General features: G+C 34.6%; 2 protein-coding genes across 4 annotated transcripts; both read right to left on the bottom strand.

The window, feature by feature from the left end:
- Positions 1-1,640: 1,640 nt before the first annotated feature.
- Positions 1,641-11,692, bottom strand: LOC100249023 (protein tesmin/TSO1-like CXC 5). 3 transcript variants are annotated; one of them, XM_010658003.3, is made up of 9 exons: positions 11,052-11,692; positions 9,981-10,088; positions 8,882-9,059; positions 6,131-6,490; positions 5,712-5,815; positions 5,543-5,637; positions 2,809-3,228; positions 2,056-2,349; positions 1,641-1,905 (listed from the first exon to the last, which is right to left on the bottom strand). In XM_010658003.3, the coding sequence occupies exons 1-8, from the start codon at positions 11,297-11,299 to the stop codon at positions 2,084-2,086; spliced, it is 1,779 nt and encodes a 592-aa protein (XP_010656305.1). In that variant the 5' UTR covers positions 11,300-11,692; the 3' UTR covers positions 1,641-1,905; positions 2,056-2,083. The 3 variants fall into 3 exon arrangements, with proteins under 3 accessions (XP_010656305.1, XP_010656307.1, XP_002280793.1); XM_010658005.3 differs by having other exon boundaries at positions 1,641-1,897; XM_002280757.5 differs by having other exon boundaries at positions 1,641-2,349.
- A 2,507-nt stretch (positions 11,693-14,199) lies between these two features.
- Positions 14,200-25,194, bottom strand: LOC100250827 (transcription initiation factor TFIID subunit 15b). The gene is made up of 3 exons (XM_002284211.4): positions 24,927-25,194; positions 15,461-15,761; positions 14,200-15,111 (listed from the first exon to the last, which is right to left on the bottom strand). Exons 1-3 carry the CDS (start codon positions 25,099-25,101, stop codon positions 14,505-14,507), a joined length of 1,083 nt encoding a protein of 360 aa, XP_002284247.1. The 5' UTR covers positions 25,102-25,194; the 3' UTR covers positions 14,200-14,504.
- Positions 25,195-27,753: the final 2,559 nt, after the last annotated feature.

The following is a 27,753-nucleotide window of genomic DNA, read 5'->3' as shown; positions in this document are numbered from 1 at the left end:
AACCAAATATCCCTTATGATTTCACTGTTGAAACGAGGAGCAGTGAAAGACCGTAAAACCCGATTGATCCAATATCAACACTTTTGAGAACACTTAACAAACGGGTCCTATGCTTCTCCAATACAACTTAATAAATTCATGTTCTCTATCAATCTTTCCTGCTAGGTAATCAACTATACAAAATTTTGTTATATTATGTCAAAGTAACTAATCATAAAATAATTCATAACTTAAGTGTCCAGTCGAATACACAAGAATTTTTAAAAACTTTAAAATTGAAAAGGTAAATGGTTTAAAAATTGCTTAAAAAATTGAAATATAAAAAGAAATAAAATTAATGATGTCAAATTTATTTTATTTTTTTTAAATGAGTCTTAAAGATATAACAAAATTTTTCCAACAGGTTTAAAATTTGGTTAAAAAAATTAAAATATCAAAAAAAAAATATACGACCTCAAATTTTAAAATAATTTATAAAAGTATGACATAAATTTATACTTTTTGTTCAAGATGTTCTACTTTTATATAAAAAAATTCTAACTAAATTAAAAATGAAAAAAAAAGTGAAGTATTTCCTAATATACTATAAGTATTTGGATGCATTTCTATTTTTAAAAAAGAAAATAGTATTAGTTTTTATGTAAAATACACAAACTCTTAAAGATTTACAGTGAAAAAATAATGGTATTATTATTATTATTAATAAAATTAAGGTGTCAAAGAAATTTTATCACCTCATTTTAATTAGCCAAATCGATTAAGTATTCATTTGTTCAGTTTCCTATTTTTTTAAAATAGAAAATACTAATAAATTTTATACAAAATACATTGATTTAAACTTACCTTATATTATTAAAAATTATTTTACAATTTAATTTTTTTTAAATTATTATCTTTAAAACTAAGTTTTAAAGAAAGAAAGAACTCATGTATTTTATATAGGAATTTACTATCATTTTCTTTTTTCTTTTTTTAAAGTAAGAAATATATATATATTAAGGCTCAGTGCCACCTAAGAACCTGTAAGCATACGTATACATTCACACGTAAGCATGCATCTACTCTAACACCTTTTATGCCGACTTGGTTGAAAAACTTGTTTAATATCCCTGTTTCTACCAATCAATTCTGGAATCTATTCAATTACAAACCATGTTTCGATGACAAGTGTACGGCAAGCTGGCCTTTTCAAAAGATATTTTATCATTTATTCATTCCATTTGCTCCGGCCCTAATACGTGGCTCTGCAGGCTCCACTTACATCAACCTACTCCACCCTCGTGACCCGACACATCAAAAAAAAAAAATTTGCCCCATTCTCCTTTCCCTTAAAATGTCTTTACGAATAGTCTTAAACTTCTCTCTCTCGTTTTTCCACAACTACATGGTGGAGAACCAAATACCCACCTCTAGCACCATGTCAAAATGAAGGCTGCTTCTGAGAATCTATGATGACTCATGAACTGAGAGATTAATTGTGAATCATGGAATGACCCTCACCTGACAAAATGAAAACTAGGATCCTAATTCAAGTAAGGAAGGGAAAAAGCAATCAGGGCATGAATTTCATATGAGCCTTACGAGGTAATTATTTGCCTAAAAGGTAATGAAAAGTGAATCAATGAACCAAAAAGGTAACATGCGTACAAGGAAACAGTGGATTTCATTTCTTCCAACCTCAAGAACCAACATAAAAAATAAAGGGAAGTTACAAAAATCCCATGAAAAAGAAAATGTAAAATTTGCTCTCAGTTTCTAGGGCAACTTGAATGGATTAAAGAAAATCGTACCATATAAATTACAAGCTGTGACTCTGCGGTTGGTATGTTACCAATATCTCGATGCAATTACAAGGCTCTGCATATTACACAACCTCTGCTCCAACCGTAGCTGAAGACTGAAAAACTAATTTAAGAATATATTAATGAGTGAAGTAAGAAATGGATCGAATCCTGGTCAGTTCTAACAATTGGGAGCCCAAAATTATACTTTCACTGCATCCAAGACAATCTGGAATAAGCAATAGCCTAGTATTACAAAGATGCAGTAGCATACCTTGGGCCAATTCTGTCTCTAAATCTTTTTACAACTCTTTTTCGGTCTTTAGATTTATATCCCCATTTTCAGTGTGGGTTGAAGGTTTTGAAAGCAGGGTATTATTGGGAGAAGCGGCGGCTGCAGTGACCGTCTGAGACATCTTGGTTGCTGGAGGAAAGGGAGGTTTTGAAACACCATTGCTAACAGGCACCTGTTGATTGCCAGTATCGGTTCTGGCATTTGCAGGGCCATTGCTGAATGGCTCATTTTGACCTCCTGATTCAGTTCTGGCTAGCGAGGAGCACTTTGTTTCTGTAGCGTGTAATACAAAGACGTCATTAAATGTCACATAACTCAGTCACGTAAACAATATACAACAAATTAATAATGGGAATCACCCTAACTAATTATCTGATCTCCATCTCATCTTCATATGAAGCATGACTCCAAAGTCAGAAAATTGGAACCATTACAACTGACCACGCATCCGAAATGAAGCATATGCTACATAGCCAGAAGAATGGAAGGGAACCACTACTTCCTTTTGAGTTCAATTTAAACAACCAATCAAATTAAATGATCCATTTGATGTTCTGATCCCATTTTTCAAGTGGGCAGAAAACATATGGTTTATTTTCATCAAACAAAAAGAATCAATTGAAATTTTTTAAATCTGGGGTGTCATCAATTTGGGAAACCTTGGCCAGGCTGCAAGTCTTCACAATCCAACAAGTAATTTTCCAAAATTTAGAATGAGATAGAAAACTTTACCTTTAATTTCTCCAAAAGTTATGAGCCTGTTGAGACAATCTCGAAACTTAGTCAAGATAATCCTTTCCTGCTCCGCATAGGCCTCTGTTATACCTTGCCCATAAGGCAATTGTGAAGATGTGTTGCAGCTATGGCCCATTAACACATTAGGGGAGGCAGCTGCCATGAACATTGTATCTTGTTCATCACACATCAATGCTAGGGTTCCAGGAGACATTGGCCTCCCTTTTGGCACATCCCCACCATCTGAGCTGGAATCATCAGGCCCAAGTTTATCAGCCTGGTTTCTACTTGAGCAATCATCAGCCACTGCTTTCTCAATGTCAGATTCCTTCTGGCTTTGTAACCTGTCTTGAGTCGATGAAGCACGAGAAGTTTCTACCTGTTCTTCTGCAGGCTTTTCCACCAGATTTCTTTTGTCTAGAAGCATTGAAAACAAAAAATTTAGAAGAAATCCCATTCTATCAAAGGATGGCACGTGTTAACTTTTTTGCTAAGCTTACTAAGAGATTTATTGGGGGAATATGACAGATACCATCCTGCATGAATACAAAGAGGTGCATGCTGCTGGGATGTGAATAGAAACAATAGGTTGACTGACTTCTTTAATGCTGGATAAGAACTGGAAACAATGATTCACTTCCGTGTAAAATTTTCTGATGAAACAGTTCTTAGGTTGCTAGGTAAGTTCCACTAACATTTGGTTTTGATTATAGTTTCAGTTGCATCAAGAAAGAGCTCACACACTATTAGATTGTAGTTCCACTTGAGGACTAGAGTAAAAGCACGACCAATCCAGAGGGACAAATCATTTAGGCTAAGGTCATGTGGATGTTGCAATGGATCATTCTCAAGGTCAGATCAAAGGCTTTCATGATCTTGGGAAAGGTTGATTAGGCAGTGGGAAAAAATTTGTATTATTAGGCTTTCGTGACCTGAAGGAAGACCCTTTTGCTATAGGATTGTGGTTGAAGGCAATTTAGGGAGATTGGTGACAAGAATGATGAAATGCTTTAAAAGAATAATGCACACCAGTTGAAAGCCAAAGTAAAGCCCGCATGCTCATGAGATTTCCTAATTGTGAAACATGTACAATTAAGGGTGATGATGTGCAGAACCTCATTTTCCTGCCAAAGAAATACAATAAAATTTCATGGGAGACAGAGACCAGGTGGCCCATGACATTTTCTGTTTGTGGAGATCCCTCCCTGACATACCATTTAACTTCTTCCAAGGGAGAGAAATGGCACGCCTAATTGTAAAGCTAATCCAGATTTTGAGGCAGACTGACAAAACTAGTTAGACATTCCTGTCTCTGGACAAAATCTTAAAACAGGAGGCTGCTCAAATAGTTGCATAGATGAATGCTGCTTTTCCTTAAATCAATAGGTAAACATCATTTACACCTCCTGTATTTAGCCTTAGATGCACTTATGCACTCTCTTTCAGTAACTGTCTTTACACCTCCTGTACTTAGCTCTCAGTTTCACATGGACCCGTCTGTCAGACTGCCATTAGCACAACTAATAAGAATGGCTGACATCACCAAAAAAGTTTCCCAGAGTATCAAAATTCCCCTTCCCCTTTCAATTTTTAAATAACAAATAAACAAAAATTGGGGATACTGTACTGCCATGATGAATCCCCTTTGCGTCCCTCTTCCCATTTAACACACACAAAAACACAAGAATTTGTAGAAAAATGGACTGAAAAAACATGTTCAAAATTTGTAGCCATGGTTGTTTGCCTTAAGGGGTATAAGAATGAAGTTTACTAAAATTCAATTTATCAGGTGGATCCCAAAAAAAGTATATGTAGGTAAAAGATAGGAGCAAGGTTAATTAAATTCAAAGAAACACCTCTTTAGCAATCAATTGACCATAAGCCCACACAGAATCCCGCTCCACATAAGAAATTCTCACTTTGTGGAATTAGTTATACTCCAACAATATTATTTAATTCATGAAGAAGAAAAAAAGAAAAATTTTGTGTTTGTGATGCCTTAGAAACTACAGGTCTTTAACTTATTGAGTTCTTTTCTGAACTGCATATTGTCATTGGTTAATATCTTCATTCTTATCTAAATTATCTTCCAAAACATGCATAATTTCAAAAGATGATGTCCAACATCATATTCCAAAGAGTGTGTTTGAAATTGATGTGTAACTTGAGATGTACATGAGTTTTGAGTAAAACGAGATATCTGAACTTGACATACTATTAGAACTCTTAACCATAAACATTCGGAATATAATAAAAGAAAAACAGAAGATGTTAATGATGTAGCATCCCATGAGCCATTCTGTAGACGATCCTTTTAATATGATCAATGTGAAACTGTCTAAGAATTATCAATCGTTTTGAATGCATAAGAGATTCCATCTTATCATAAGTTACTCAGAAGGCATAAAATGTTCAACATACCTAAAGACAGGTAGTGTTAAGTTCAAATCAATCCAACAATAAAACCCATTTCATATTCCTTTGTTTTTCTTTCCCTAATAAAACAATCACATTAACTCCACTAATGCAGCAAACAACACACAGAACCTTATAGTTAGATTATAGGTAAGCCCTATTACATAAAATAATCACATCAAAATAGACATTCAACTCTATAATCGTACATTGATGCACATGCATGAACAAACCTTATGCATACTCATTTTTCATACACATAAGATGGATTCATGATTTGGGTACAACACAGTCTAAGCCAGTAACTAAAGCATACCTGCAAATGTCCTGGCAGCTTCTTCAGACACTACCACCAGAACAGAGCAAAGCTCCTTCAAGTCCTGCGGTTGAATGATGTCTGCTAAGAGAGACCTTTAACCATAATAACGAGTTAGTTCTGTGAATGAGTAGGAGAAAAAAAATTTGCAAAGACAACTATTGAGTACCTGTAAGTAAATTTTGAGGTGCCTGATGCTGCACTGTTAGGGACACGAGAAACAGGGGTGGAAGACAATGAAGAGGTGGTTACAGATGCTTTGGTAAGGCTTGCCTGATAAACATAGAAAATATAAACTTAAGATTACTATCAGGATTGTAATCATTTAGTTGAAACTACAAAAATCAATACCAATTAGCAGTAAAACACAGATAATTGCATAATTTAAATCCATGGTCATGCCTACCCATGCAGAGCCAATTGTTTAATAACAATCAGTTTAGTTATCCAAATAGAAAATATGACAAACCACGTTGAGCTGATGTAAAAGGGAATCATGTTAGCAATAATAACAATTAATATGTAATTTTGCACCAATCCATCCAAACATATTGCAAGTTTGCAACAAGGATGTGAAAATCAAGTTACCTGTTGGAATTGTGCAAGCCTGTGAAGAGACGGATCCTTGGATGTCGGCCCATAAAACAGTTCCTGACCTTTTCTCTTCTTGGATACTGGAGGAGATCCAAAGCCAGAGGATCCAATAGCTCCAGTGATGGCAGCATTAGCAGCCTGCTGGATATATGCCATGCTGTTGGCATGGTCTCCATGGAAGAGAGCCTGTCTCTCTTCACTTCCTTCAAAGTTCTTGCAGTCCATGCATTTACAATTTTCAGAGCAGAGAATGTTGGCTTGGAAGCACTCACAGTATTTTTTTAAACACCCTGATTTCTTGCAATGGCATCCCTTGTTGTGCTTTCCCAACACTAAAGCTTCCCCAGACTCCTCCTACATTTATTCCAAAGCAGTCCAAATTCCAGTCAACAGTAGCCAGCAACACAATAGGAAACAGTTATGTGCTAAAGTAAGGTATCCATTTAATTTATTAGTTGAGAACACCAGGGGATTCTCTTTTGTCTAGGTCCTTTTATAACAGTGTCATATAGTTTTATTATGATGTATAAAGATTCATGGAAAAGACAGAAAAATCAAAAGCCATCTTGCACAGAGCAATAAATGACTCTTAGGAGGAATGAGTCGTGAGTTCTCAAAGTAAGACAAGAAGTTTGATACCATAAGATTGGCCATACATCATTTTATTTTACCAAAAGCATCAACAAAAGAACTATACTATTTGGACCAAGAATATTGGAAATTCTTCTACTTTTTCTGTGGGCTGACTTGATTTTGTGTGTATAAATTTGTAATTAGTAATTTCTATATAAGCATCCAATTATTTGATAATGTCTTGTTCCTAAATAAATAGCCTACATGTTCCAAATCAGTCAGCAAACTCAATACAAACATTCCAAAAGGAAGAATTCTTACTTTTTCAAGTGTCAGCATCAAATTTTCACTTCTTTAAAATCTCTCCCACACACTTGCACACCCACATACTACCACAAATTAAAATTGAGAGTAGACAAGCAAACTGATTTAGCCAGAGATAGGCATGAAACCATTTTTACCGGATGGTTAGAGAAAGATCAAAGTTACAAGGGATAATGGATGGCTAAAATTTTTAAGACAACGTCTGTTTTAGGTGGAGGGTGTGTTGTGCTTGAACAGAAGAATATATATCTCAAGGTGCTGACTTGCTTCTCTCTCTCTCTCTCTCTCTCTTTCCCTCTCTGGCACAGCCAGGCCACTTGCAACCCAGTCAATATTTCATGTTTTGACTCCTCCATTATGCACATCTGCAGCAATTTCTCAAATAAGTGCTTCACTCAGCTTGTTCTTCCATTTGAAGAAATTTGAACATCATTATTGCAGCACTAATATAGTAACCAATTCACATTCGTCAAGCATCACCAACCAAAAGAGCCCAAGAATGATAGGATTTTTTTTTTCCTTGTTAGGAATTGAATTTTTATGATGTGTACAGCTTACAGTTCATGTGTACTTTGCCAGGAAGCACAAGTTAACACAGATATTGGTATTCAATGATAACCAGCTTAACCACCACTAGCAGGCACATTCTTACCCACCAACAGAATTGTATTTGAGAACTACCTTTAAATGTAACAACTGTTCTTTGGTATTTGTTCAATTATTTCTAGAAGGGTTATGAGTTTTCTGCTTTACAGAAATACTTTTTAAGGTTGGTCAAAACATTAGAATGTTTATCAATGCATAAATACATAGGAATTTTTAAATTTTCATGTAAGGATACAATTGTCCTCATGGTCAAAATTGATACTTCCTGAACAAACTAGAAACCAAAGCATGTTGGGCAACTTCTGCTCAACCAGATTTAAAAAAGAGAATATAACCTCTTTTGTTCCACAAATGCAACCAAACCTATCATCAAAATGTCTTAATAAAAAATAATTGTTTTTCGGCAGCTATTTACAGAGGTTTAAAAAATGCTACTTTAATAGATGCCCAATGCAACCTAAAATATGTTCTAAGTGGTGCTAAGTGCAGACTAGTGAGCAAAGGATTTTATTTTGATGAAACTTGTCTTGACATCAGATCCACTTTTTAACCAGTGAGCATCTTACAAAGTAAGGGAAAGCAATAAAAAAGGATGAGAAAGATTAAGCACATGGTTATTAGTTCTGCATTCAAAAGCAAGATCAGGAAGTTAAAGTGTAGGTAAATTAATAAAGGGTGGTACCAAAACCTTTCATTAATACAGAAATGGAATTACAACATTTCAGTAAACGTTGAAAGTATGTACAAATACAGCACAAAAGTGTTAGTGGAATGGAAATGAAAAAATGAAAAGCTCAACAAAATAACAAATTAATCCATAGTTCCATACTAAGAAACTATGCTTGATTATAAAGGACTGTGCTCCCTCATGCACAAAACAGGAAGAATATTGCATTCTGTTGATAAATCACGAAACATACACTCTGATTCTTAGATTTTAGCCCAATTTTCATTTGAATTACAGCAGAAATCAATATCAGGAATGGCATCTGCATGATAAATCTGCCACCAAAAGATAATATAAAAAAATAAGCTTTTAATAGTTACATACAGGTTAACACAAATTCCCTTCTGGAACATAAACTGTACCAACAATTTTTTAAAACTAGTAAATTAGCACTCAGCCTCTTGAACAAATGTTAAACATAAAAAATACAAGGTGATAGCAGTATTTTGTAGCTGAAACTTAATCGAAAGCATCTTTGAGAAGTAGCCAATTTTAGTTTGTGCAAATATACATACCCTGCTATCCCGAGCTCCATGTGGACTGCTAGCAATTTTTGGCCTGAAAGCATTTGGATTACGCTCCAAGGTAACTTCAACAGCTTCTCGCCTAGCAGCCTCATTTTCAACATTATTGTGACAATTTACACAGTTACACCCATCACAATATATTCCAGATGCAAAACACTCACAATACCTGACCAACATATTACCAGAATCAGCTTCATATTCAATATAAGATTTTTCACTAGAACTAAGTTACATATACTTTGTATAGAAATTATTGAAATAAAACTGAGAATGTCAAGGAACCCAATATGTTTATATGAAGTGTGCATGCGACATAGATTGAGATTATATGTTTTGTATGTTTTTTTAGTATCATACAATAATCACTATACATAACCTGGCAAGGGATATTACAGGCTAGGTGAGATTAGGTTAATTTCTGTAGGACTTCAGGCCAACAATTTCCTATACCAAGCCAGGTGTAAAGTAGTTAAGGTACAATACCCAAAAAAGAAAACAAAAAGTAATCATGCTTAAGGAATGATTACTATTCATTATTGAAAATAAAAACTAGAGACAATGAACAATTATTGTTCGCTATAACGCTGTTGACAATTATATTCACATATGAAGCTGCAACTAAATTCAAATCTGTTTCCCCACTATAATTATGGAAGATATCCACTTATCTTTTTTGCATCTCTTTTTCAGGTTCTGGTAATAATTTATTCTATACTCCGTAGAGGACGTTTTAGGTAGATTTGATCAACAGACATAGTTGTCATGGTGCAAAAAAACACACAAGATATGCCAAACAAGGTCCCTGCATAAGACCTTCAGAGTTATGAGAAATTTGAAATTCTCGTCAGTAAAAGGCAAAAAGAGTAAAAACTAAAATGTATTATTTTTTATTCATACAAAACATTTACAACAAAATGACACCAGCAGCCTAGATGGCATAGTGCAACGTAAGAATGGCACCGAGAAGTTATTTGTGCAGAAATTCACTTAAAATATATTATCATAATAATTCAAAAGGAGAAGAAAAATCAATTTAATGAAGTGTTTCTTCATAATAAGGGTGCATATAGAGAGGTAAAACACTCACAATTTCAAGCATCGAGAGTGTTTGCAGTTGCATTGTTTTTGCTTCTTTGGAGTACCATCTTTCACATCAATATTGGGTCTTGGTCGCGATCTTGGGGATTCTGGTTTCCTGAAAAGGAAGGAGATGTGGTCAGAGCCCACAATCATAGTCTATTACCCAATTCAAAATTAGTCAGCAACAAAACAAGAAAAGCAACAAAAAGTAGTTTATTTCTTATTTTACACTTCCAAATCTAAACAACAAAGTATATCAAAATCTCAATATAGAACATATCATCAACATCAGACTGCCTTCAATATTCATTCACACATAAGATGGCATGCACACATACACACTCTTTGTTTGGTGATCAGACATTTCTTATTCTGGGGCTGGGAGTAAAGTAGCAGCAGGGTCCTAGCATAGATTAGATCCCTCTGATGAAACCATATGAGCTATACTGCCTCTCAAGAAATGAAGGTTTTTTTTTAAAAAAAAAAAAAAAAAAAATTTTTTAAATGTAGAACAAGGAGGGAAAATTCATAGCAATACACAATCAAATTCTCCACATACTTACCAAATTTTCTGCTTCACCGTAGCAAATAATCAAATGCAATTTTTCTTTTTGGTCCCAATTCACCATCCACAAACTCAAAGAGAGGCTCAAGTTCAAAACTTTTTAGATTCAAGTATGCAATCAACACAAATATATTATTAATAGCCTAGGTAAAAAAAAAAATTTAATTAGGCGCCTCAAGGATCCGTTTGACAAAATTCGGTGTGCTAATGCCTACTTGGAAGATAAAAAATTGTAATATGATTGGATAATCTTGAAAGAACTCATACCACACACACATCCAACAAATATGAAATAAATAATTGTAATTGATCCACAAAATTTAAAATAAAAAACCAAATTAGAGTCATAGCGGGAGTGGGACAGAGAAAGAGAAGTAGCATTCATAAAAAGAATTCAAACCAAAACCCCTCAAATTTCCAAAAATTTTGAGCAGTTCAAACTCAAAAACCAAATACCCGAAACAAAATACAAGTTCCATGAATGAAGCCACTGAGACAATCTCAGAAACTTACACAACCCTCACTGAAGGATGAGTCGTCTGGGGTGGCACCGGCATCGTCACTGGATGCTGCGCCTGCGCCTGAGGCTGCGACTGAGGGTGCTCCGGCAAGACCACCGCCGCCGATGCACCACCAAAAGCCGTAAAATCCAGCTGCCTTGCGAGCTTCTTCAGCGGAATATCCGACGTCACAGCCGCCGTCCCAGCCGTATCCGATTGAACCTTTTTTGGAGGGAAATCCCCTCCCTCACCTTGCTCCATCAAATTCAAATTCAAAACTCTCCAATAATCAAATAAAACACCTCCTAATTCCAAATTTTCACGCCAATGATTACTCAATCCACTGATTCCTCGCCACAAATTCCACAAATCCACTTAAATTTACCAACTTTCAGATCCAAAACCCAATCAAATACCTCCGAATAACATAAATTGAATAAAAAATCCAGTATTCCGCAGCTCGAGATTCACGGCGGAATCCTGTAAATGGTGGCCGGAAACTGCAGCACTTTGACCGGAATCAATGGAACTCCGATCCAAACAAGGAGATAAGAGAGAAGAGAGAGAAAGACAGGGTTTAGAGAGAGAAAACAAAGAAGGGAAATGAGAGAAGAGAGCAAAATAGCCTCCTTCGTCTCTCCTCCCTCTCTCGAGCTTTTGAAATTCAATTTTGTAAATATTGGACGGTGAGATTCGCCTGATACTCTTATCCGACGTCTAATATTGAAAGAAGTGATCTCACGGCTGGAATTCATAGAAATGTGTTTGGGTCAGCGGATGACCGTCAGATCAACGAGAGTACGTATTTGCAACGAAAGTGGTGTGAGTGGATGTGTGCGAGATGTTATTATCTGCCGCTCTTCAGACCACGGAAACCTGGTGGTCTCTCCAGTAGATACGGCGAAAATATATAAATACACCCTGGGTTGAAACGTGGTGGTCTGTTATTGGACAGCACACGTATCTCCAATGGTCTCGAGACGGAGGGAGGTTCTTGTGGTTTGCTTCGTTAAAAAAATAAAAATAAAATAAAATTGGCGCTAAAAGGCCTCGAAGTTGTTGACTAGCGGTAGCGATGGAGTAAGGTAAGGTTGTAAATGTACGGCGAGGGATTTTTTCATTTGGAATAAGGGTGAAAATGGACGGACCAGATTTGATTACGGATATTAATGAAAATTTTGAAATTTTTTTTGTTTTTCCCCTCGCCATTTGCCTTGAAATTCAAATTAAATAATTAAAAAAATAAGATTCTTCATTTAAAAAATCCTTAACAAAAATCCAAATTATTCAAATGCATGACTTCATTTAAAGAAAGGGTGGGAAATTTATATCATTATTTAAATTATTTTATTTTATTTTGAAGTTTTTATTTATTTAAATTAAATAATATTTTGCATTTACTCTAGCTAAAACATTAAAATTAATGAATGAAATTAAAAAAATAATATCATTAATAAATGATAAAAAAAATTATTATTTGGAAATTAACATATTTGATAAAATAAAAAATTAGCAACTTTAGCTCCGTTTGGTGATGTTTTCTAAAACTTATATTTATTTTTTTTTTTTTTGTGATGTTTTTTATAACTTGTTTTTAAAATTTGTTTTGAATTCTGAAACTTGTTTTTAAAAACAATTTTTTGTTATTTAACTTAAAAATAATTTTTAAAAATAAATTTTAAAAACACATGGTCAAATAGGCTTGTGTTTTCCCTCTATTTTAAAAAACTAGTAAAAATAATTGTTATTTATTCTTTAAAAATTATTCTCAATTTTACTTTATTTTTAAAAATTATTTTCAAATAACAACAACTAAATAACATTAAAAATATTAAAAAATAATGTTCTGTTTTTAAATCACATGACCAAACAAACACTTTGTTGCTATAGTATTAAAATTTAAAATTTGTTAGGACAAGTTCCAAACACATGCATCTTATCCAAATGTCATTAATTTTATATCTTAAATGTGAATGCAAAATTTCCCGTTTGAAGTATTATTATTTGTTTATTATGATATAAGGACATGAATTTGCTTTCTTAATTAATATCATGAGAGTATTATTATCATCTAAGGTTGTAGGAATTGACCATTTTTTTCTTTCATCTCCTTTCTAAGCCTATGTTTGGTTCTTCAAAAATATCAAGAAAAATACAAAGAAAAAAAGAAAAATTGAAAAATAGAAGAAAATAAAAAATAATTTTAAAATTAATAAATTATTTTATTTGCTACTTCAAACTTATTTCATTTATTTTTTCTCTTTCATGTAAAGATTAAATAATTTAAAAATATATAAATTTCTATTTAATTTTAATTATATTTGATTTTCATGAAGCCAAATATGAGAACATCTTTCTTCTAAACATTTTTTTTTTCCATTCCTTAGTCTTTTATGATAACCAAACATACCCATGTAAATCAAAATGGTTTTACAACATCTCAATAAACAGTTGTTCAAATTACCAAAATGGTTCACGAGGTTGTACATAATTAAAAAAAAGGGAGCAATTATCCAAAATTACATTATATGATTCATATCACATTTAACTCCTATATTTTTTAAATTATTAAAGTGTGTTGATTTTTCCTTATCTCCCAACAATTTGTATCAAGATGGCGGATAAACTTTTTTCACTCGCCCCTATTAGACAGACAAGTTTTTCTCTTTCCTTGTATAGAAGGGGTTTTAAATTAAATTAAACTATTAGGGAAGTTTTAAGATTTTGGGTATGCTTGTCACATCTCACTTGATAAAAATATATAATTAATTTTAAAAAGTAATTTAATTTATCTTTTTATTTTCCTATTTTTAACACATAAAATAAAATAATAAGTATGTGTTAATAAAAATTATTTTCAATAAAATAGATTATAAAAAAGTTATAATTCTATTTATTATAAAACATTTTTTAATATAATTTAAAATATTAAACTTTAATTTAAAAATAATTATGATTATAAATTAGACAGTCGACACAAAAAATCTCATTCATAACTCATTTAAAATAAATATAAATAATGAGAAAATTTATTATACCCCTTCACCAACCAAACACATAAAGATATAATATCTTTTCTCTTGAACCGAACACAACTTTAGTGGCAAAATTTTGAGGATTACAAAGTGGTTTTCAGAAAAGCACTGCAGGTAGCTCACCACTTCAGAATATCTTGCTCCACGTTAACTTGATAACACTTTGAAATATACAGTGATCTTACAAGAGGTGAGCAAAAACCCCACATGGAGGTAGTCATGATCTACGACGGAAAACAGAACCAACTTATGACCAAAAAGAATAACAAAAAGAAACAAGAGTTTCCATCCTCAAGGGGTTGAAGAATCAGAGACAACATACTGAATTCAGTCCGAAATGTGTGGTCTCATTTGCTCTCTCATCCGTCTAATAACCCAGAACACACCAACCAAAATCATCTGTCACCTACAACTGCAAGTTACATCTCTTGCTAGTATGGTTCACCAAACCGGTCTCGCCTAATGCCATGCCGATCATCTCGGCCTCGTCCCATATACATATCCCGTCGATAGTCCTTTAGTGGGGGTCCACCCCTAACAGGAGACCGGCTCCTAGCTCTTACATCACGTCCCCATCGGCCACGAGGAGGCAGCGGTGGAGGAGGAGGAGATGGTGGTCGCCTCTCGTATCCTTTCCTTTCATTGTTGAAGAAGCTGTCCCTTCCACGATCCCTATGACCCCAATCTGGTGGGGCTGGTCTATCAAACTTGTTCCTCTCCCTGTAGTCATCTTCAGGATAATCCAGACGATCTCTCCGCATGTTGTGATCGGGAAACCTGCCGTCATGTCTGCGATGTGATGGAGCCCCACCACCAAACTCTCTAGGCCCATCCCTGGCCCAACCACGAGGAGGGGACCTGTAGCCATTCATGGTCCTGCCAGGAGAACGATCCATTGGAGGACCAGAGAAGCGCCTAGGGGGTGGATGTGGAGGTGGCGGGCCAGGAAAACCTCTTCGAGGACTCTCTCCAGGTCCTTCGCGATATCTGTTGCAGTTGTTACACTGTTCCCGCCTTGCAAAGTTTAGGTTTCCACATCTGAGATGTAATAAAAAGACTGAATGAGACTTGAGAAAAGCACCGGAAGCTTCAACTCACAAATGCGTCAGGAAAAAAAGCCATATCCATGGCAAAACAAAATTCCCTAGTTATTGTTGTATTCAAAACTATCCTTCAAAGAAATGGGGAAAAAAACTTTGTTAACTGTTTAGTCATAATACTCTAGGCCGAATGTTAATTAGATACTGTCTAGTACAATGTTAATTGTATGGCACTACAGATAAAAGACAGTACCTACCAAAAAAAATGCTTTCATAATCATGCAAGGGAAAACATCACATGTAAACAAAAAGAAACCAATAATACAAAACAAAAGATATGGCCTTACAAAGGATCTGGGCAAACCCAATCTCCTTCTCTTGGACGCACGTTTGGATTATTTCTTATACCTTCACTTCTGATGGGACCAGGGCCAAATCCAGGCCCATCCAAACCTCTACCAAATGACCGGCCACCACCCCTTCCACGACCATAAGGCGGGGAATGGTTTCGATACCTACCAGGATCCCTCTCACTGCCAAATCCACGACTGCGCGGCAAGCCACCTGAATGATCAAATTCAGAATTATACCGATGATCAGGATTTCGTCGCCTGACAGGAGAACTGGAACCTGCACGAATTCTATATCCTGAAAAAGCCAGTGAGTCCAAAGATAAGCAAACTCCAGTCAAATAAGAGAAAAAGTTAGTATAAAGTGCATATGTTATATGAAGGTATAACCATGGAAGAGTCGATAACCTCCAACTAAGTTGGCAAAGACAATTACCATCATTCGGTGTCTCCTTGGCATGAGTAGCACAAAAACAACATATTAGAGTGGAATGGATGAGTAAGAACCCACACGGCAACTGCTTTTGTTGTTACTTCTCAAGCTAGTAAGCCATGTCACCAGTCAAATATAACTGGAGCAATGAACAACGCATACCACAGTTACCCAAATTAACCATATATGAGAACTCATCAAAATCCTCAAGTCCAAAACCAACCCTGTGTTCCTAAAGCCAAGAGCTGCATCATTCTATCCTGTATGCTATTTTAGGTTTAAACTTAATTTTAACTTAAAACATCTGAAATCAACCCAAACCCATGGAGATGGAGCAACCAAGACTCAATGAGGTGCCTTGGTAGTAATATATAAGAGAACTTCATCTGTAATTGCCACCTGCAGATAGAAAAGATGGATGGATACCTAACAAAATAGGATTCAATGGCAAACACAATAAACCCAATGAAAGTTTGTTCAAAACATCCACCCAAATGTGCCTCCCAATAGAAGCAGCAAGACCAACAGAGCAAAACAAACTTCACTGGAATGTTAATGGCAAAATTAATTCATGACTTCATCTGCTACCAGTTTGCTCACTTCTTTCCAGAAACCATCTAAATATCTTGCAAGAAGATGTTCAATTGGAAAGTCCGAAGGTTTACTTCAAAACAACATTACTAAATATATCTCCACCCAACCATATCATGCTCAAAAAATCACTCCTGAAAGATAGCAGGCAGAGACAACATCAGGATGTCCAACCCAAAAAATGTAGTTCCATGTTATAATCCGTCTTTCTGTAGTTCCCTCAACTAAGAAATAACAGATACATGCATGGAGACTCTGGGAAGAACTATCATCCAAACTGCAGCATTGTTCAGTATCGCTTCACCACCCATCAAAGTAAAAACAATAACAAAACCTATGAAAATTCAGCAGGAGCTAGACAGTAACACATAATGGAAGTTCCTGAACTTCCATGCATTCACACCCACCATGGCAACTCGGAAAAAGTAGAATTCCAAATTAGTTACTAATTAACCACCCAAGTAAAAGAAAAATTATACCCCGGAACCAAACCATTGAGTCTCATAATGACTGTGCCAAACCACACATCTGCTTATGAACCGCTTATTTCGAAATTCAATAATATGCATGCCCACAAATTAAAGAAACCAGAGGAAACCAAAAACTGACAACCACAACGCTCACCACCAAACAGTCTTCTATGAAACAACGCCAGAAATTAGGAAAGCTCAAAACTCCGGTGTTTTTCCAAGTTACTGCAGTGGACTAGAGATAACCCAGCCTCACTGATGGTTACAACTTAAAATACTACCATCTGATGCCAGTGGATATTCAAACTCCTCTTAAACCACATAATTTGATGATTGAGATTCTTAATGCAAATTCTTCATGAAATATCATGAATAGCCGACATCTAAAAATTCATATTTGATTGAAGCCCACACCAGTCACCTTTCCAAGCAAAATGCCTGACCATGGTTACCAGCAAAGCCAGGGGCATGCGCTTATTTTTAGTGATGCAGCCACCGATTAGTTCACACAACATGTATGATATCTCACAAGAGCATTTTCCACATACACGTTTACCTTCAAACCAAAAAAGATTTACCCAAACCATTTCCCAAAACCCGCACTCACACCAACATGCCTTCCTCAAGACCCAAATTCTTGTACCAGGCAACATTAAAGCTGTAACATACAATAGCAAAATTCATTCGCAATTTGACATTCAATAAACGGTAGTAGTAGATCCACATGCTCAACATGCAATACAAGAGAAGGACAACAGGTTGTAGGAGCCTGACTTGTAGTACAACTAGCATAAATTTATAAGGTAATATCATCTGATAAAAAAAGAACCACTTAATGATGCTACAGATATACCAAACCAAACATTTTATATATATACACATATGCGTGCATATCTATTAGAGAGAGAGAGAGAGACTATGAGCAAGTCATCTTGGCATATACCATACATTCATGTTAAAAAGAAGTAATTATAAGAACCTCTCTTTGGGGTATGAGCAAATATATTAAAGGAAAAAGAATGAAACATGAAAAAAAAAAAAAAATGTCGTTCACAGAACACCCCAGACAGAAAAAAGAGCGAACAAAAAGGAGAACTACAACAAACACAATTTAATTTTGAAAGAAGGCAAAAAATGCTCATTAAACTCTCTGAGTGTATTGCCCCTTTTGGAGAAGGAAATTGACCACCTCCTTGGTGAAGCTCAAAACCCACACAAAATCCACTTCAAAGTCTGGTCCTGAAGCAATTGGCTCAATCACAGCCCATTCTCTGTAATATGTAAGTTCGAGTGAACGATTTAGAGCAGATTATGCAGAGGGATTTTAAGGCGAAAGAATGGGCTCTATTGAGAAGGATTTGAGTCTATGACTTTGCATTCAAGGAAACAAGTTGGACGCAAAAATCTAAAGCCTTGTGCCTTCATAAGGGTGCAAGAACACCAAATTGTATTTGTAGAATTGTCAATGCCAACAAGAGAGGAAGTTGGCAGATGAGCTTAAGACTGGAGTTTGGCTGACAGAAGTCAATGACATCAAATTGGGGAATTGTCACTTGAGGAAGCTAACTTCAGATCCAGTGGCAAGGAAGACGATTTGGCCTTGTGAATGAGGAAGAGGCCATGGCAGTGCTTCATGATCTTAGAAGGGATAAAGCCCAAGCCCTGGTAAACAATCAAATGGAATATTTTAGGGGGTTGTAGAGGAATTTCCATGCTTAAAAGCAACCTTTATAATGTTTAGTTCCAGGGTGGAGTATATTAAAGATTTTAGGCATGCCATTTTAGTGGAAGACTTATATAAGTTCTTGGCCAAATCATTAATAACAGGCTTAGGAGGATAGGGAAAACATCAATGTTGTTGTGGTTGCTACTGAACGTGTCATGTCAGGGCCAAAAAGCTTTAGAGTAGAAATTGAGTGTAAACTGGATTTATGAAAGGCCTAAGATCATGTAATAGGGATTCTTGATGTTATTACAGGAAAGAATGAGTTACGCTCAAATGTGGATTGTATGGATCAAATCTGTACTTCTATGATTAGATTTTCTGTCTTGATGACTGCATGGCCACAGGTCTCTTACAAAGCTCTAGAGGTTTTAGACAAGAATGTCTGCCTTCCCCTTGCCCATTTGTTTGGGTGATATCATGAATCATGGCTTTGAATTGCTATATTCCACAAGCCTAAGGGGGATTGCATGAATCAAATTCTGTATCACTGTGATTGGATTCTTTTTCTCGATGAATGACATGCCCACACTTTCCAAGCTCTTGAGGTCTTAGACAAGAGAATCCATGCCAAAATTCCAATAGAAAAGCATTCCAGTTGCTGTATCTCAAGTGTAACCTTCTATGCTTCCATGTTTTTCATGTGTGAAAAGCAATTTGGAGAAGAATTAAGACTATCTCAGTGAGAAATATGGAGGATTTGGTGGATCTAGCATCCATGCTTGGGTTTAAAATGGACCCATTCAGGTTTACAATTACGCACACTTCTTTCATGTCTAAAGATGTTTGGGATTTGGTGGAAAAACACGTTGAGAGAAGACTAGCCCCATGAAAAAGGTAATCTCTCTTCTACCAGGGGAAGGTTTGGCCTCATTAGAAGCCCCTTTCTAGTCAGCTTCTTTACTTGTCCAGTTGTGTTATACTAATGTCAATTTGAAATAAATTAGAGAAGCTCCAACGAGATTTCTGTTATGATGAGGAAGTCTCTTCAGAAAAAGGATGAGAGGTTTGAGAATAAGAAATTTCCTGGTTCTTAAAGACTTGTTAGGCAAGCAATTAGGGAGATTTTCAGAAGGCAGAGGTGAAGAAAGCCAATGGGGACAAGTTTGGGGAAATGGAAGGAGTTGATATCCTAAGGAGGATAGGGGGTCAATAGGTCAAGGGTTTGGAAAGCCACTAGGAGGTGGTAAGATGCTTTCCTTGGCCTAACTAGCATCTTTCTTGGGAATGGACAAATGACCATATTTTGGCCTGCTGTTTGATACGTTCTTCAAATACTGTTTTCTGAGTCTCTTCATATTGTGCAGCTAATAAAGAAGTTTCGATCGAATAATATCTCATTATTACTTATCAAAAAAACAAAGAAGTCCTAATCAAGGTAATTGCGCTTGGAAGGAGGGAATAATTATTAAAATCTAAGGTTACTCGTCCTCCTAAATAAGAGATTGAATTGGTGTATTGTTAATGTTATGCATTTCTCACTGTCATCGAGAAGATAGAGAGGATATTTTAGCTTGGCAAACCCATAAAAGGGGTAGCTTGCCACTGTTTCAGTTAAATCACATCACAAGGCTCTATCCTCAATGGCCACTTTTTCTTCCAATCAACATTGGTGGGGAGCTCTAATGTCCTACTTGGGGTTTTGGTTTTTCTTTCTTTTCTTTATTGTATTTTATTTTTTTTGTTGTGTGTATTTTCATTTAGGAAAAGATCCTTTCATATATAGGGATATACAAAAACATCAAACCTATAACCTTTTATGCACAATTTAGGCTATTTATAAAGTCCAACAATGTATAATTAGCCAATCCTAGTGGGATCATGGACAACTCAAAAAGGGACTTAACGAGGAGAGTAATTAACCAAACCCCCTCTTGCTTATCCAAGCATCACATCTTCCAGCCCAACAAAAACTCCCTAGTTGACTCTAGACAAACCCATTGCAGCCAAAAATAACCCAAAGCTCCCTAGTCATGAATTTCCTTAGGGAAGAAATTATCATTTCTAGATTTCATGGATGGGGTGGAAGTGGTTTACGGCCCTTTGTTGCTTTTATCCCTCTTTATCTTGTATTTGGGTACTCCATGTAGACATCATAAATTAGGTTCCACCCCCTTTTCGACACTTCCTTTTTTATGTACATTTTCTTTTGACAACTTCAAGAAGAGTAATAGCTTTGGCCTTAACAATGTTGCCAAACCACATAGGCTTAAAAATAGAAAAAAAAAATCTCCAAAGTGATCTTTGATTCTCTAAAGGTATCTCCTATATAATTTGGCATAGATACCCACATGAATAACCATGAAAATTCAATTTACCTCGGAGAATTCCATATAGAAATGATCCTCTTTAAATTGACTGTTTTATCCCAAACTAGATTTTCTTTTTGAGAACTTCAAGGAGAAATAATAGCTTTCTCCTTAACAACATTTCCAACCACGTAGGCTTAAAAATATAAAACAAAGAAATAGTCAAAGGTACCTCCTACCCAAATTTGGAGAAATTCCCAAATGAACAACCATCAAAATTAAATTAACTTGTCATCGGAGGATACTAAATGGGAATGTTCCCCTTTAAATTGACCGCCTTATCCCAAACAATATCCCTATTTGCTTAGATTTGATAAGGAAAGCAAGTTTTGGCCAAAGAGAAAAAGAGGAGATACCAACCATGTTAGGGAAGGACAGAGACACCACCTTGTCGGTTGGGACTATGTGTGTAAGCCCAAGAGGGAAGAAGGCTAAGCATTAGGAAGATATATTTGAGGAATATAGTCTTTCCAAGAAGTGGTTGTGGAAGCTCCCCTCCAAAGGATGATGTTTCATGGCATAAGAGCATCTTGAGCATATATGGGTCAAATTCTAATGACTAAGATGCCAACTATGTTGTTAGGTGATCGCATAAATGCCCTTGGAAGCTATTGCACAACTTTCTTATAATTTTTTTTTTTTTCATTTCACTCATTATTTTGTCGGTGATGGTACAAAAATACACTGTTGGGAGGACCTTTGGTTCGGTAATAAATCTCGTAGTGGGAAGTTCCCAAACATTTATAGTGTAGTGAGGATAAGAAACCCTATTATTGCTTCAGTGCTAATTTCCTCCTCCCTATCTATATCTTGGAACTTTAATTTTTGTTGTAACATATTGAAGCAATAAACTAAAAAACTAGCTCATCTAATGTTATCTTTAGTCCATGTCCATGTGTCACCCACTTTTCCTGACATCAGAGTTTGGTCCTCAACATCCTCTTGTTCTCAAGCAGCTCCCTCTTTAATGTCAAATTTTCTTCTATCAATTCAGTTTGTTCTTTTATTCTTGCAATTTTCATTTGGAAATCTAAAACCCCACCAAAAGTGAAGATTTTTGTATGACTTTTTTTATAGGCAACAAAAAGGTTGTGTGTGTGTGTGTGTATACATACATACATATATAAATATTTGGAATCTTAAATTTTTTATTAATTGGATTAGACTTTGGATTGTATTTTATAAAAATGACATACATCCCAAGTCACATTTCACTTCACTCGGGTGCATGCCTTGTGTTGCACTTTGCGCTTATGTTGTAGGAGACTTTTGCTCCTTAGGCACATTGTGCGCCTTTTAAAACCATGACGCACCCACCACCCCATGACCATCTCTTACTCCCCTTGAGCTCCACCCCGCTTATTCATGAAGGCTTTTGCATGACTTGTAGCAAATAAGGAGGACAATAATAACGACATGCTCCAATGGAGAAGAGCATTTTCTAAACCTATAGATTGAGGTTTAGCTATTCACCTAGAAATTCTAGCCCTTCTAGAAGGGTTGTTATTGGAAACAAAAGAGGCGAACAAGATCGTTTAAAACATTATATGGAACCTATAATATAAATAAAAAAGGAATATGAATATTACAAATCATTTAAGAAAATCTAATGGGATCCACGAAAACACTTTGTCAATGAAATGCATTTTCAAGAAAAGAAATAATAGAAATCAAAATTATTTTCAAAAAATAAAAATAGAAAATGAAAACCAGAAAACATTTCTCATACAACACAACCCAAGATATTTGTCAATGCCACCACAAGCAATGGTGCCCAACATGTCACGTGTCATGTAATTGATAGAGATCTAAAGTAGGCAGGCAATTTCCCAACCAAGCCTTGAAAGTCTCTCTCTTCTTTTGTACAATTCAGAACTATTATAACTCATCAATTCAATAAATGTTCAAGGATTGCAAATAACATTCTAGATCACAACACAATTGTGTTTAATAAAGAAATTGCAAGCAATTTTGATAGAACTCTTTTGCTTAGAATATAAATCCTTTTTATTAACTAAAAACACTTTCAAGAAATGGACAATGATGGCAAACTGTAAAATTCAGAAGTGTAATACCCAGGAGGGCAGGAATTCCTTGCTAGTTGATGGCAGTAGCTAAATTGAAATATTCTAAAATCAAGATAAACCATGACTATAGAGAATAGAAAATAACGATCTATTTAGCAACGTTTTTATAAACAATTCTCAAAAATAATTTGAAAACTCAAATATGGAAAACAGTTTGGCTCATTCTCCATGAAGACACCGTAAACTTATATACAATGAAATAGTTTTTAACCCATTCTCCATGTTTTCAAATTTTTTTTTTTTATATAAGTAATAAAATATGTATATATATGTATAGCAAAAATAAAGAGTACAAAGGATATATACCCCATGTTTTCAATTTTTTTGTTTAGAACAATTTACAAAAAAATCTAAAAAGACCTTTGATTTCTTCTAAAAATCACCATGTTTCAGAACAAAATCTCTACAAACTATTTTTAGTTTTTTCCCATATTAAATTTCACTCAAAATTTACTAGTAATAAATAATAATCCTTCATTAGCTAAAGAAAGTACACAATTCACAAATCACAGATAAAATAAATACAAACATAAGCTGGCTTAATAACCGGAAAAAAAAAGGTGCCAACAGTACTCCTGAAAGACACAAGACTATGAAAACCAAATCAAGATGATAAAAAGGAATCCCAAAGAGTAGAATAATTAAATTCCTTACTAGGTTGGTGAACTGGACCAAAAGATTTAATCAGTGTTTTCATTTCCAAACTCTACGCTAAACTTGTTTGACTTCTTTCGGCAAGGTCACTCTCTTGGCCATCATTTAAAGCGACTAGGACATTTGGCAATTCCATTTAATCGGTTATTCAGCTACCTTGTTCACACTGCAACAGAAATTTATCAGTCTGAATCACAGCCTCAAACAGCTTTAGGGCTGAAGGTCAAGCATTTTCTGTAGAACCTGGATTCCTTGACAATCACCAAATGGGTGTTGAAGCTCCTATTTCCATTCTCAATCAACTTAGAACTAAAATCTACATCATTGGCCAAATTATAATTAAAACTTGTCATGAATCTTTACAAAGCAGAATTAAAATCTTACACCCTATTTCTCCATTGTCTTTAGTCATTCTCCATGGATTCACCGATAATTTCACGTTTTTCTACCGCTATAAACACCAAGCTCTTCCATAACCCGAATTACTTCCATATGCTCCTTGAATAAACAGTCCAGAAAAGGAACACTTAAACTAGAAAACCAATCAGCAGAGCAAAGCTTGCAGTTGAACGAGGGAGGAAACTCTTACAGAACCTCAGACTTCATTTGGATCATGGAAAGTTTGAGGAAGAAGATGTAGGAAAGAAAAGAGGAAGCTTAAACTCAGGGAAAATTTTCAAATGGTTCAGAGGATGAACTTTTGGAAATGTATTAGTTTTGACATTTTCATGATATCTTATTCACCTTCATATTCACCCAGGTAAGTCAAACGAAAAGAATCTGGAAATCCTTCCTTCCCACCCCCACTCCCCTTTTTTCACAGATTTTTTTGGACCCCCGTTGACAACTAAACCTATAGAAATTCAGTAATTACAAATCATCCTACTTTAAACCGAAAAACACAAACTATGAAAAGACAAAGTCAAGCAATCAAACTCCATCATCATTATAGTCAGAAACCCAAAAATGTTATGTCTTACTGCTTCGATCTGGGGTTTGGGAGCACTGCCGATCTATTTAATTGCAAAGAAAAAGTAACACAGGATTTTGAATAAGCAGCAGTAAGATTTCTCATAGACCTAATGGATAGTATCTAAATTCGTGAATTCAAAACAACGGATGAAGCTTCAACAATAATTCACGATTCAAACATACAGCATAGCCAAAAGGAAAAAGGAAAAGAGAACGAGACAAACCAGGGCCATCGCCGAAACGATCCGAGCGGGAATAGTGAGGAGCTTCCCGACGAAGCTCGCCGGGCTCATAATCGCTACCACCGGTGCCGCCGCCGCTGCTGTCGGAAGGCCGTATAACTAGGCTGCTCAGGAGAGGCTGATGCGGTGCCGTTTGGTCCTTGTCTCGCGACCCCATCTTTTCCACTCTCCGTCCCTACTCGCCGTGATATGAGGTATATAAACCCTAGCAATTTTTGCGGGAATTTGGGTGGGAAATTTTACGGAAAATATTTTACTTCCTTTTTTAACCCCTTGATTTTATGGAATTTTTCCAAACTCCCCGTTTTGTGGTTTATGAATTTCCAATCTTACCCCTCTGTTGTCTCTTCCAGCTAGACTTTTTAAATTGACCAACGCCCAAGCCCAAGCCCAGATATGTTAGGCTGGACAGTTATTTTAATTTTTAAACCAATTTGCACTGTTAGCTTCCACCACATGCCTCATCCTAATCTGTGGATTTGATAACTACGATGAATTTTACTCATTTGTAAATTAACGTAATGTTGCCTATGGATTTAATAATTATGCTGAATTGTACTCATTTGTAATTTAACACATGAGATGCAAAAATAACTTACATCTTATCTTACATAAAAAAATGTTGAAGTAGAATATAATTTAATATATAGAAAAATATATCTAATGAGCAAAAAAAAAAAAAAAAAGACTATAAATCAAAATTTGGGTTACGACTTCTAACAATTTTAACAACAAATCATTGTGCATGATCTACTTCAAAGTTTCGTTCTAGAGAGTTCTTAAACACTGAGAACGTATTTGGTATGTGAGAATAAGAAGTCGAAATCGACATTTCATTTTTATGTTTGAATAATCTAAACGATAATTGAAATAAAATAAAAATAATTATTATAATTGAAATAGAATTTCATTTATAAGTCTCGTGTAGGAGGTGAATTATTTTATTTATTGTGTTTGAAAAAATAAATAATAATAATTCATAATTAATAATTTCTAATACTATTTATAAGACTTTATAAATATTATATAAATATGAATATTAATATTTTATAAAAGCATAATTAATTTATTTTATTAAAAAAACAAAAAATTATTATTCCAAATTAATAATTGCTAATAATGTTCCATTTTAAATAAATTTAATTTAATTTTTAAGACATAAATGAGCTAAAAATTTCATTATATGCATACATTTATTACTTCAAATAAAACATTTTGAATTATTTTAATCTATAATTAATTAATCCATTTTTTAAGTTCAAATTATTCTTAAAAATTACAAAGTCTATTAACAAATTTAAAGCATTAATTATGTCTTTTATTTTTTATAGTAATTATATATATATATATTGAGTTTTAAATTATTTTAAAATTTTATTAAACTTATTAATAAATTTATTTTCTCAAATGAAAATAAAAAGAAAAACAATTCTCCATTTTACTTTGTTTTTAAAAACTATTTTTGAATAACAACAACTACAATGTGAATAGAATTTTTAAAAACAAATTTGTTTTTAAATTATACGTCCAATATTTTTTTATTTAGCAAAAAAAAAAATGATTTTTTAATGAAAATAACAAATTATTTAAAACTATGTATAGTGTGAAATTTTCTTAAATAAAATAAAATAAAATTTAACCATATGTATAAGTATTATTGACAATTTATTTATTTTTAAAAAGTTTTCATTCCCGTTTTTACTTAACATTGAAATTGAAATAAATGATATTATTATAACTTTATACCGATGTATGCATTAAAACACAAAAATTGAAATTATCAAATTTATTTATATTAAAAAAATATGAATAAAAACAAAATATTTATTTCAAATTTTCACATACCAAACACATTATAGATGAACAAGTGTTTTTATTGAGTCCTATTGTTGTAAACATGTTTATATTTAATTAGAAAATTTTAAAAATTTATATTTTTAATAAATTTATTTTTGAAATAAACTTTCCAAATATACAATTATCACAATAATAATTACTTATTCTTCATCTTTTACTCCTACAATTAAGCAAAAAAATCGATTATTATCTTAAACAAGCACACAAGTGGGCTAACTCATTAAATTTTTTTAATTTCTTTTTAAAATTACATTATTTTAATTTGTTTAAATATAAGTTAAATTTATTGCACAAGAGTTCATAAATTATTATTATTATTATTTAAGTGCATCCAAGCGAGGCTTGAGAAGGCGAGATCCTTCCTATGGCATATCAAAATAGTGTATTATGCGACCACCCACCACCTGAAAGCGACAGATAGACCCTATTAGCCGTCTTGGACAGCACGTGTCTCCAAATTACAATTTCAACCCCTGGAAAGCCCTGATTTACATCGTAAACCACACTGTACCGACTCTAACCGTGACGCGGAAAGTGATGCACGCGCAGGTACTCGCCCGCGTGGGAATAAAACCCCACCGTTCGCGGCAAGCAGACAGATTACTTCCCTGCTGTCACGCTACCGTCATCATTCCACGCGCTTCTAAGAGGATCGTGGATTGCACTCAAGCGTTAAGTCGTAATTTAAGTCAACTTTGGTGCCTAAACACGAAAACAGCACCACTAAATCCCGGAAGGTCCTCTACGTCAAACGACAGTGCTCTATCACGACTGAAAAGAAGACACGTGTTACATGGGACAGCTGGCAGAAGGGAGGTGGATATCGCACTTATTAAAAGAAGTCATAATAACTAAACCACCCTCGTATTTTACCAAAATGACACATCACCGCTATTCTGAAGTCGACAGCTGTTCGGCTACGAGCCTAACTAAGATAATCTCATGATTAACG

The sequence above is a fragment of the Vitis vinifera genome, chromosome 11 (assembly GCF_030704535.1).
Source record: "Vitis vinifera cultivar Pinot Noir 40024 chromosome 11, ASM3070453v1".
In the NCBI taxonomy this organism is placed as follows: Eukaryota; Viridiplantae; Streptophyta; class Magnoliopsida; order Vitales; family Vitaceae; genus Vitis; species Vitis vinifera.
This window is presented reverse-complemented; position numbering and strand designations above follow the sequence as displayed.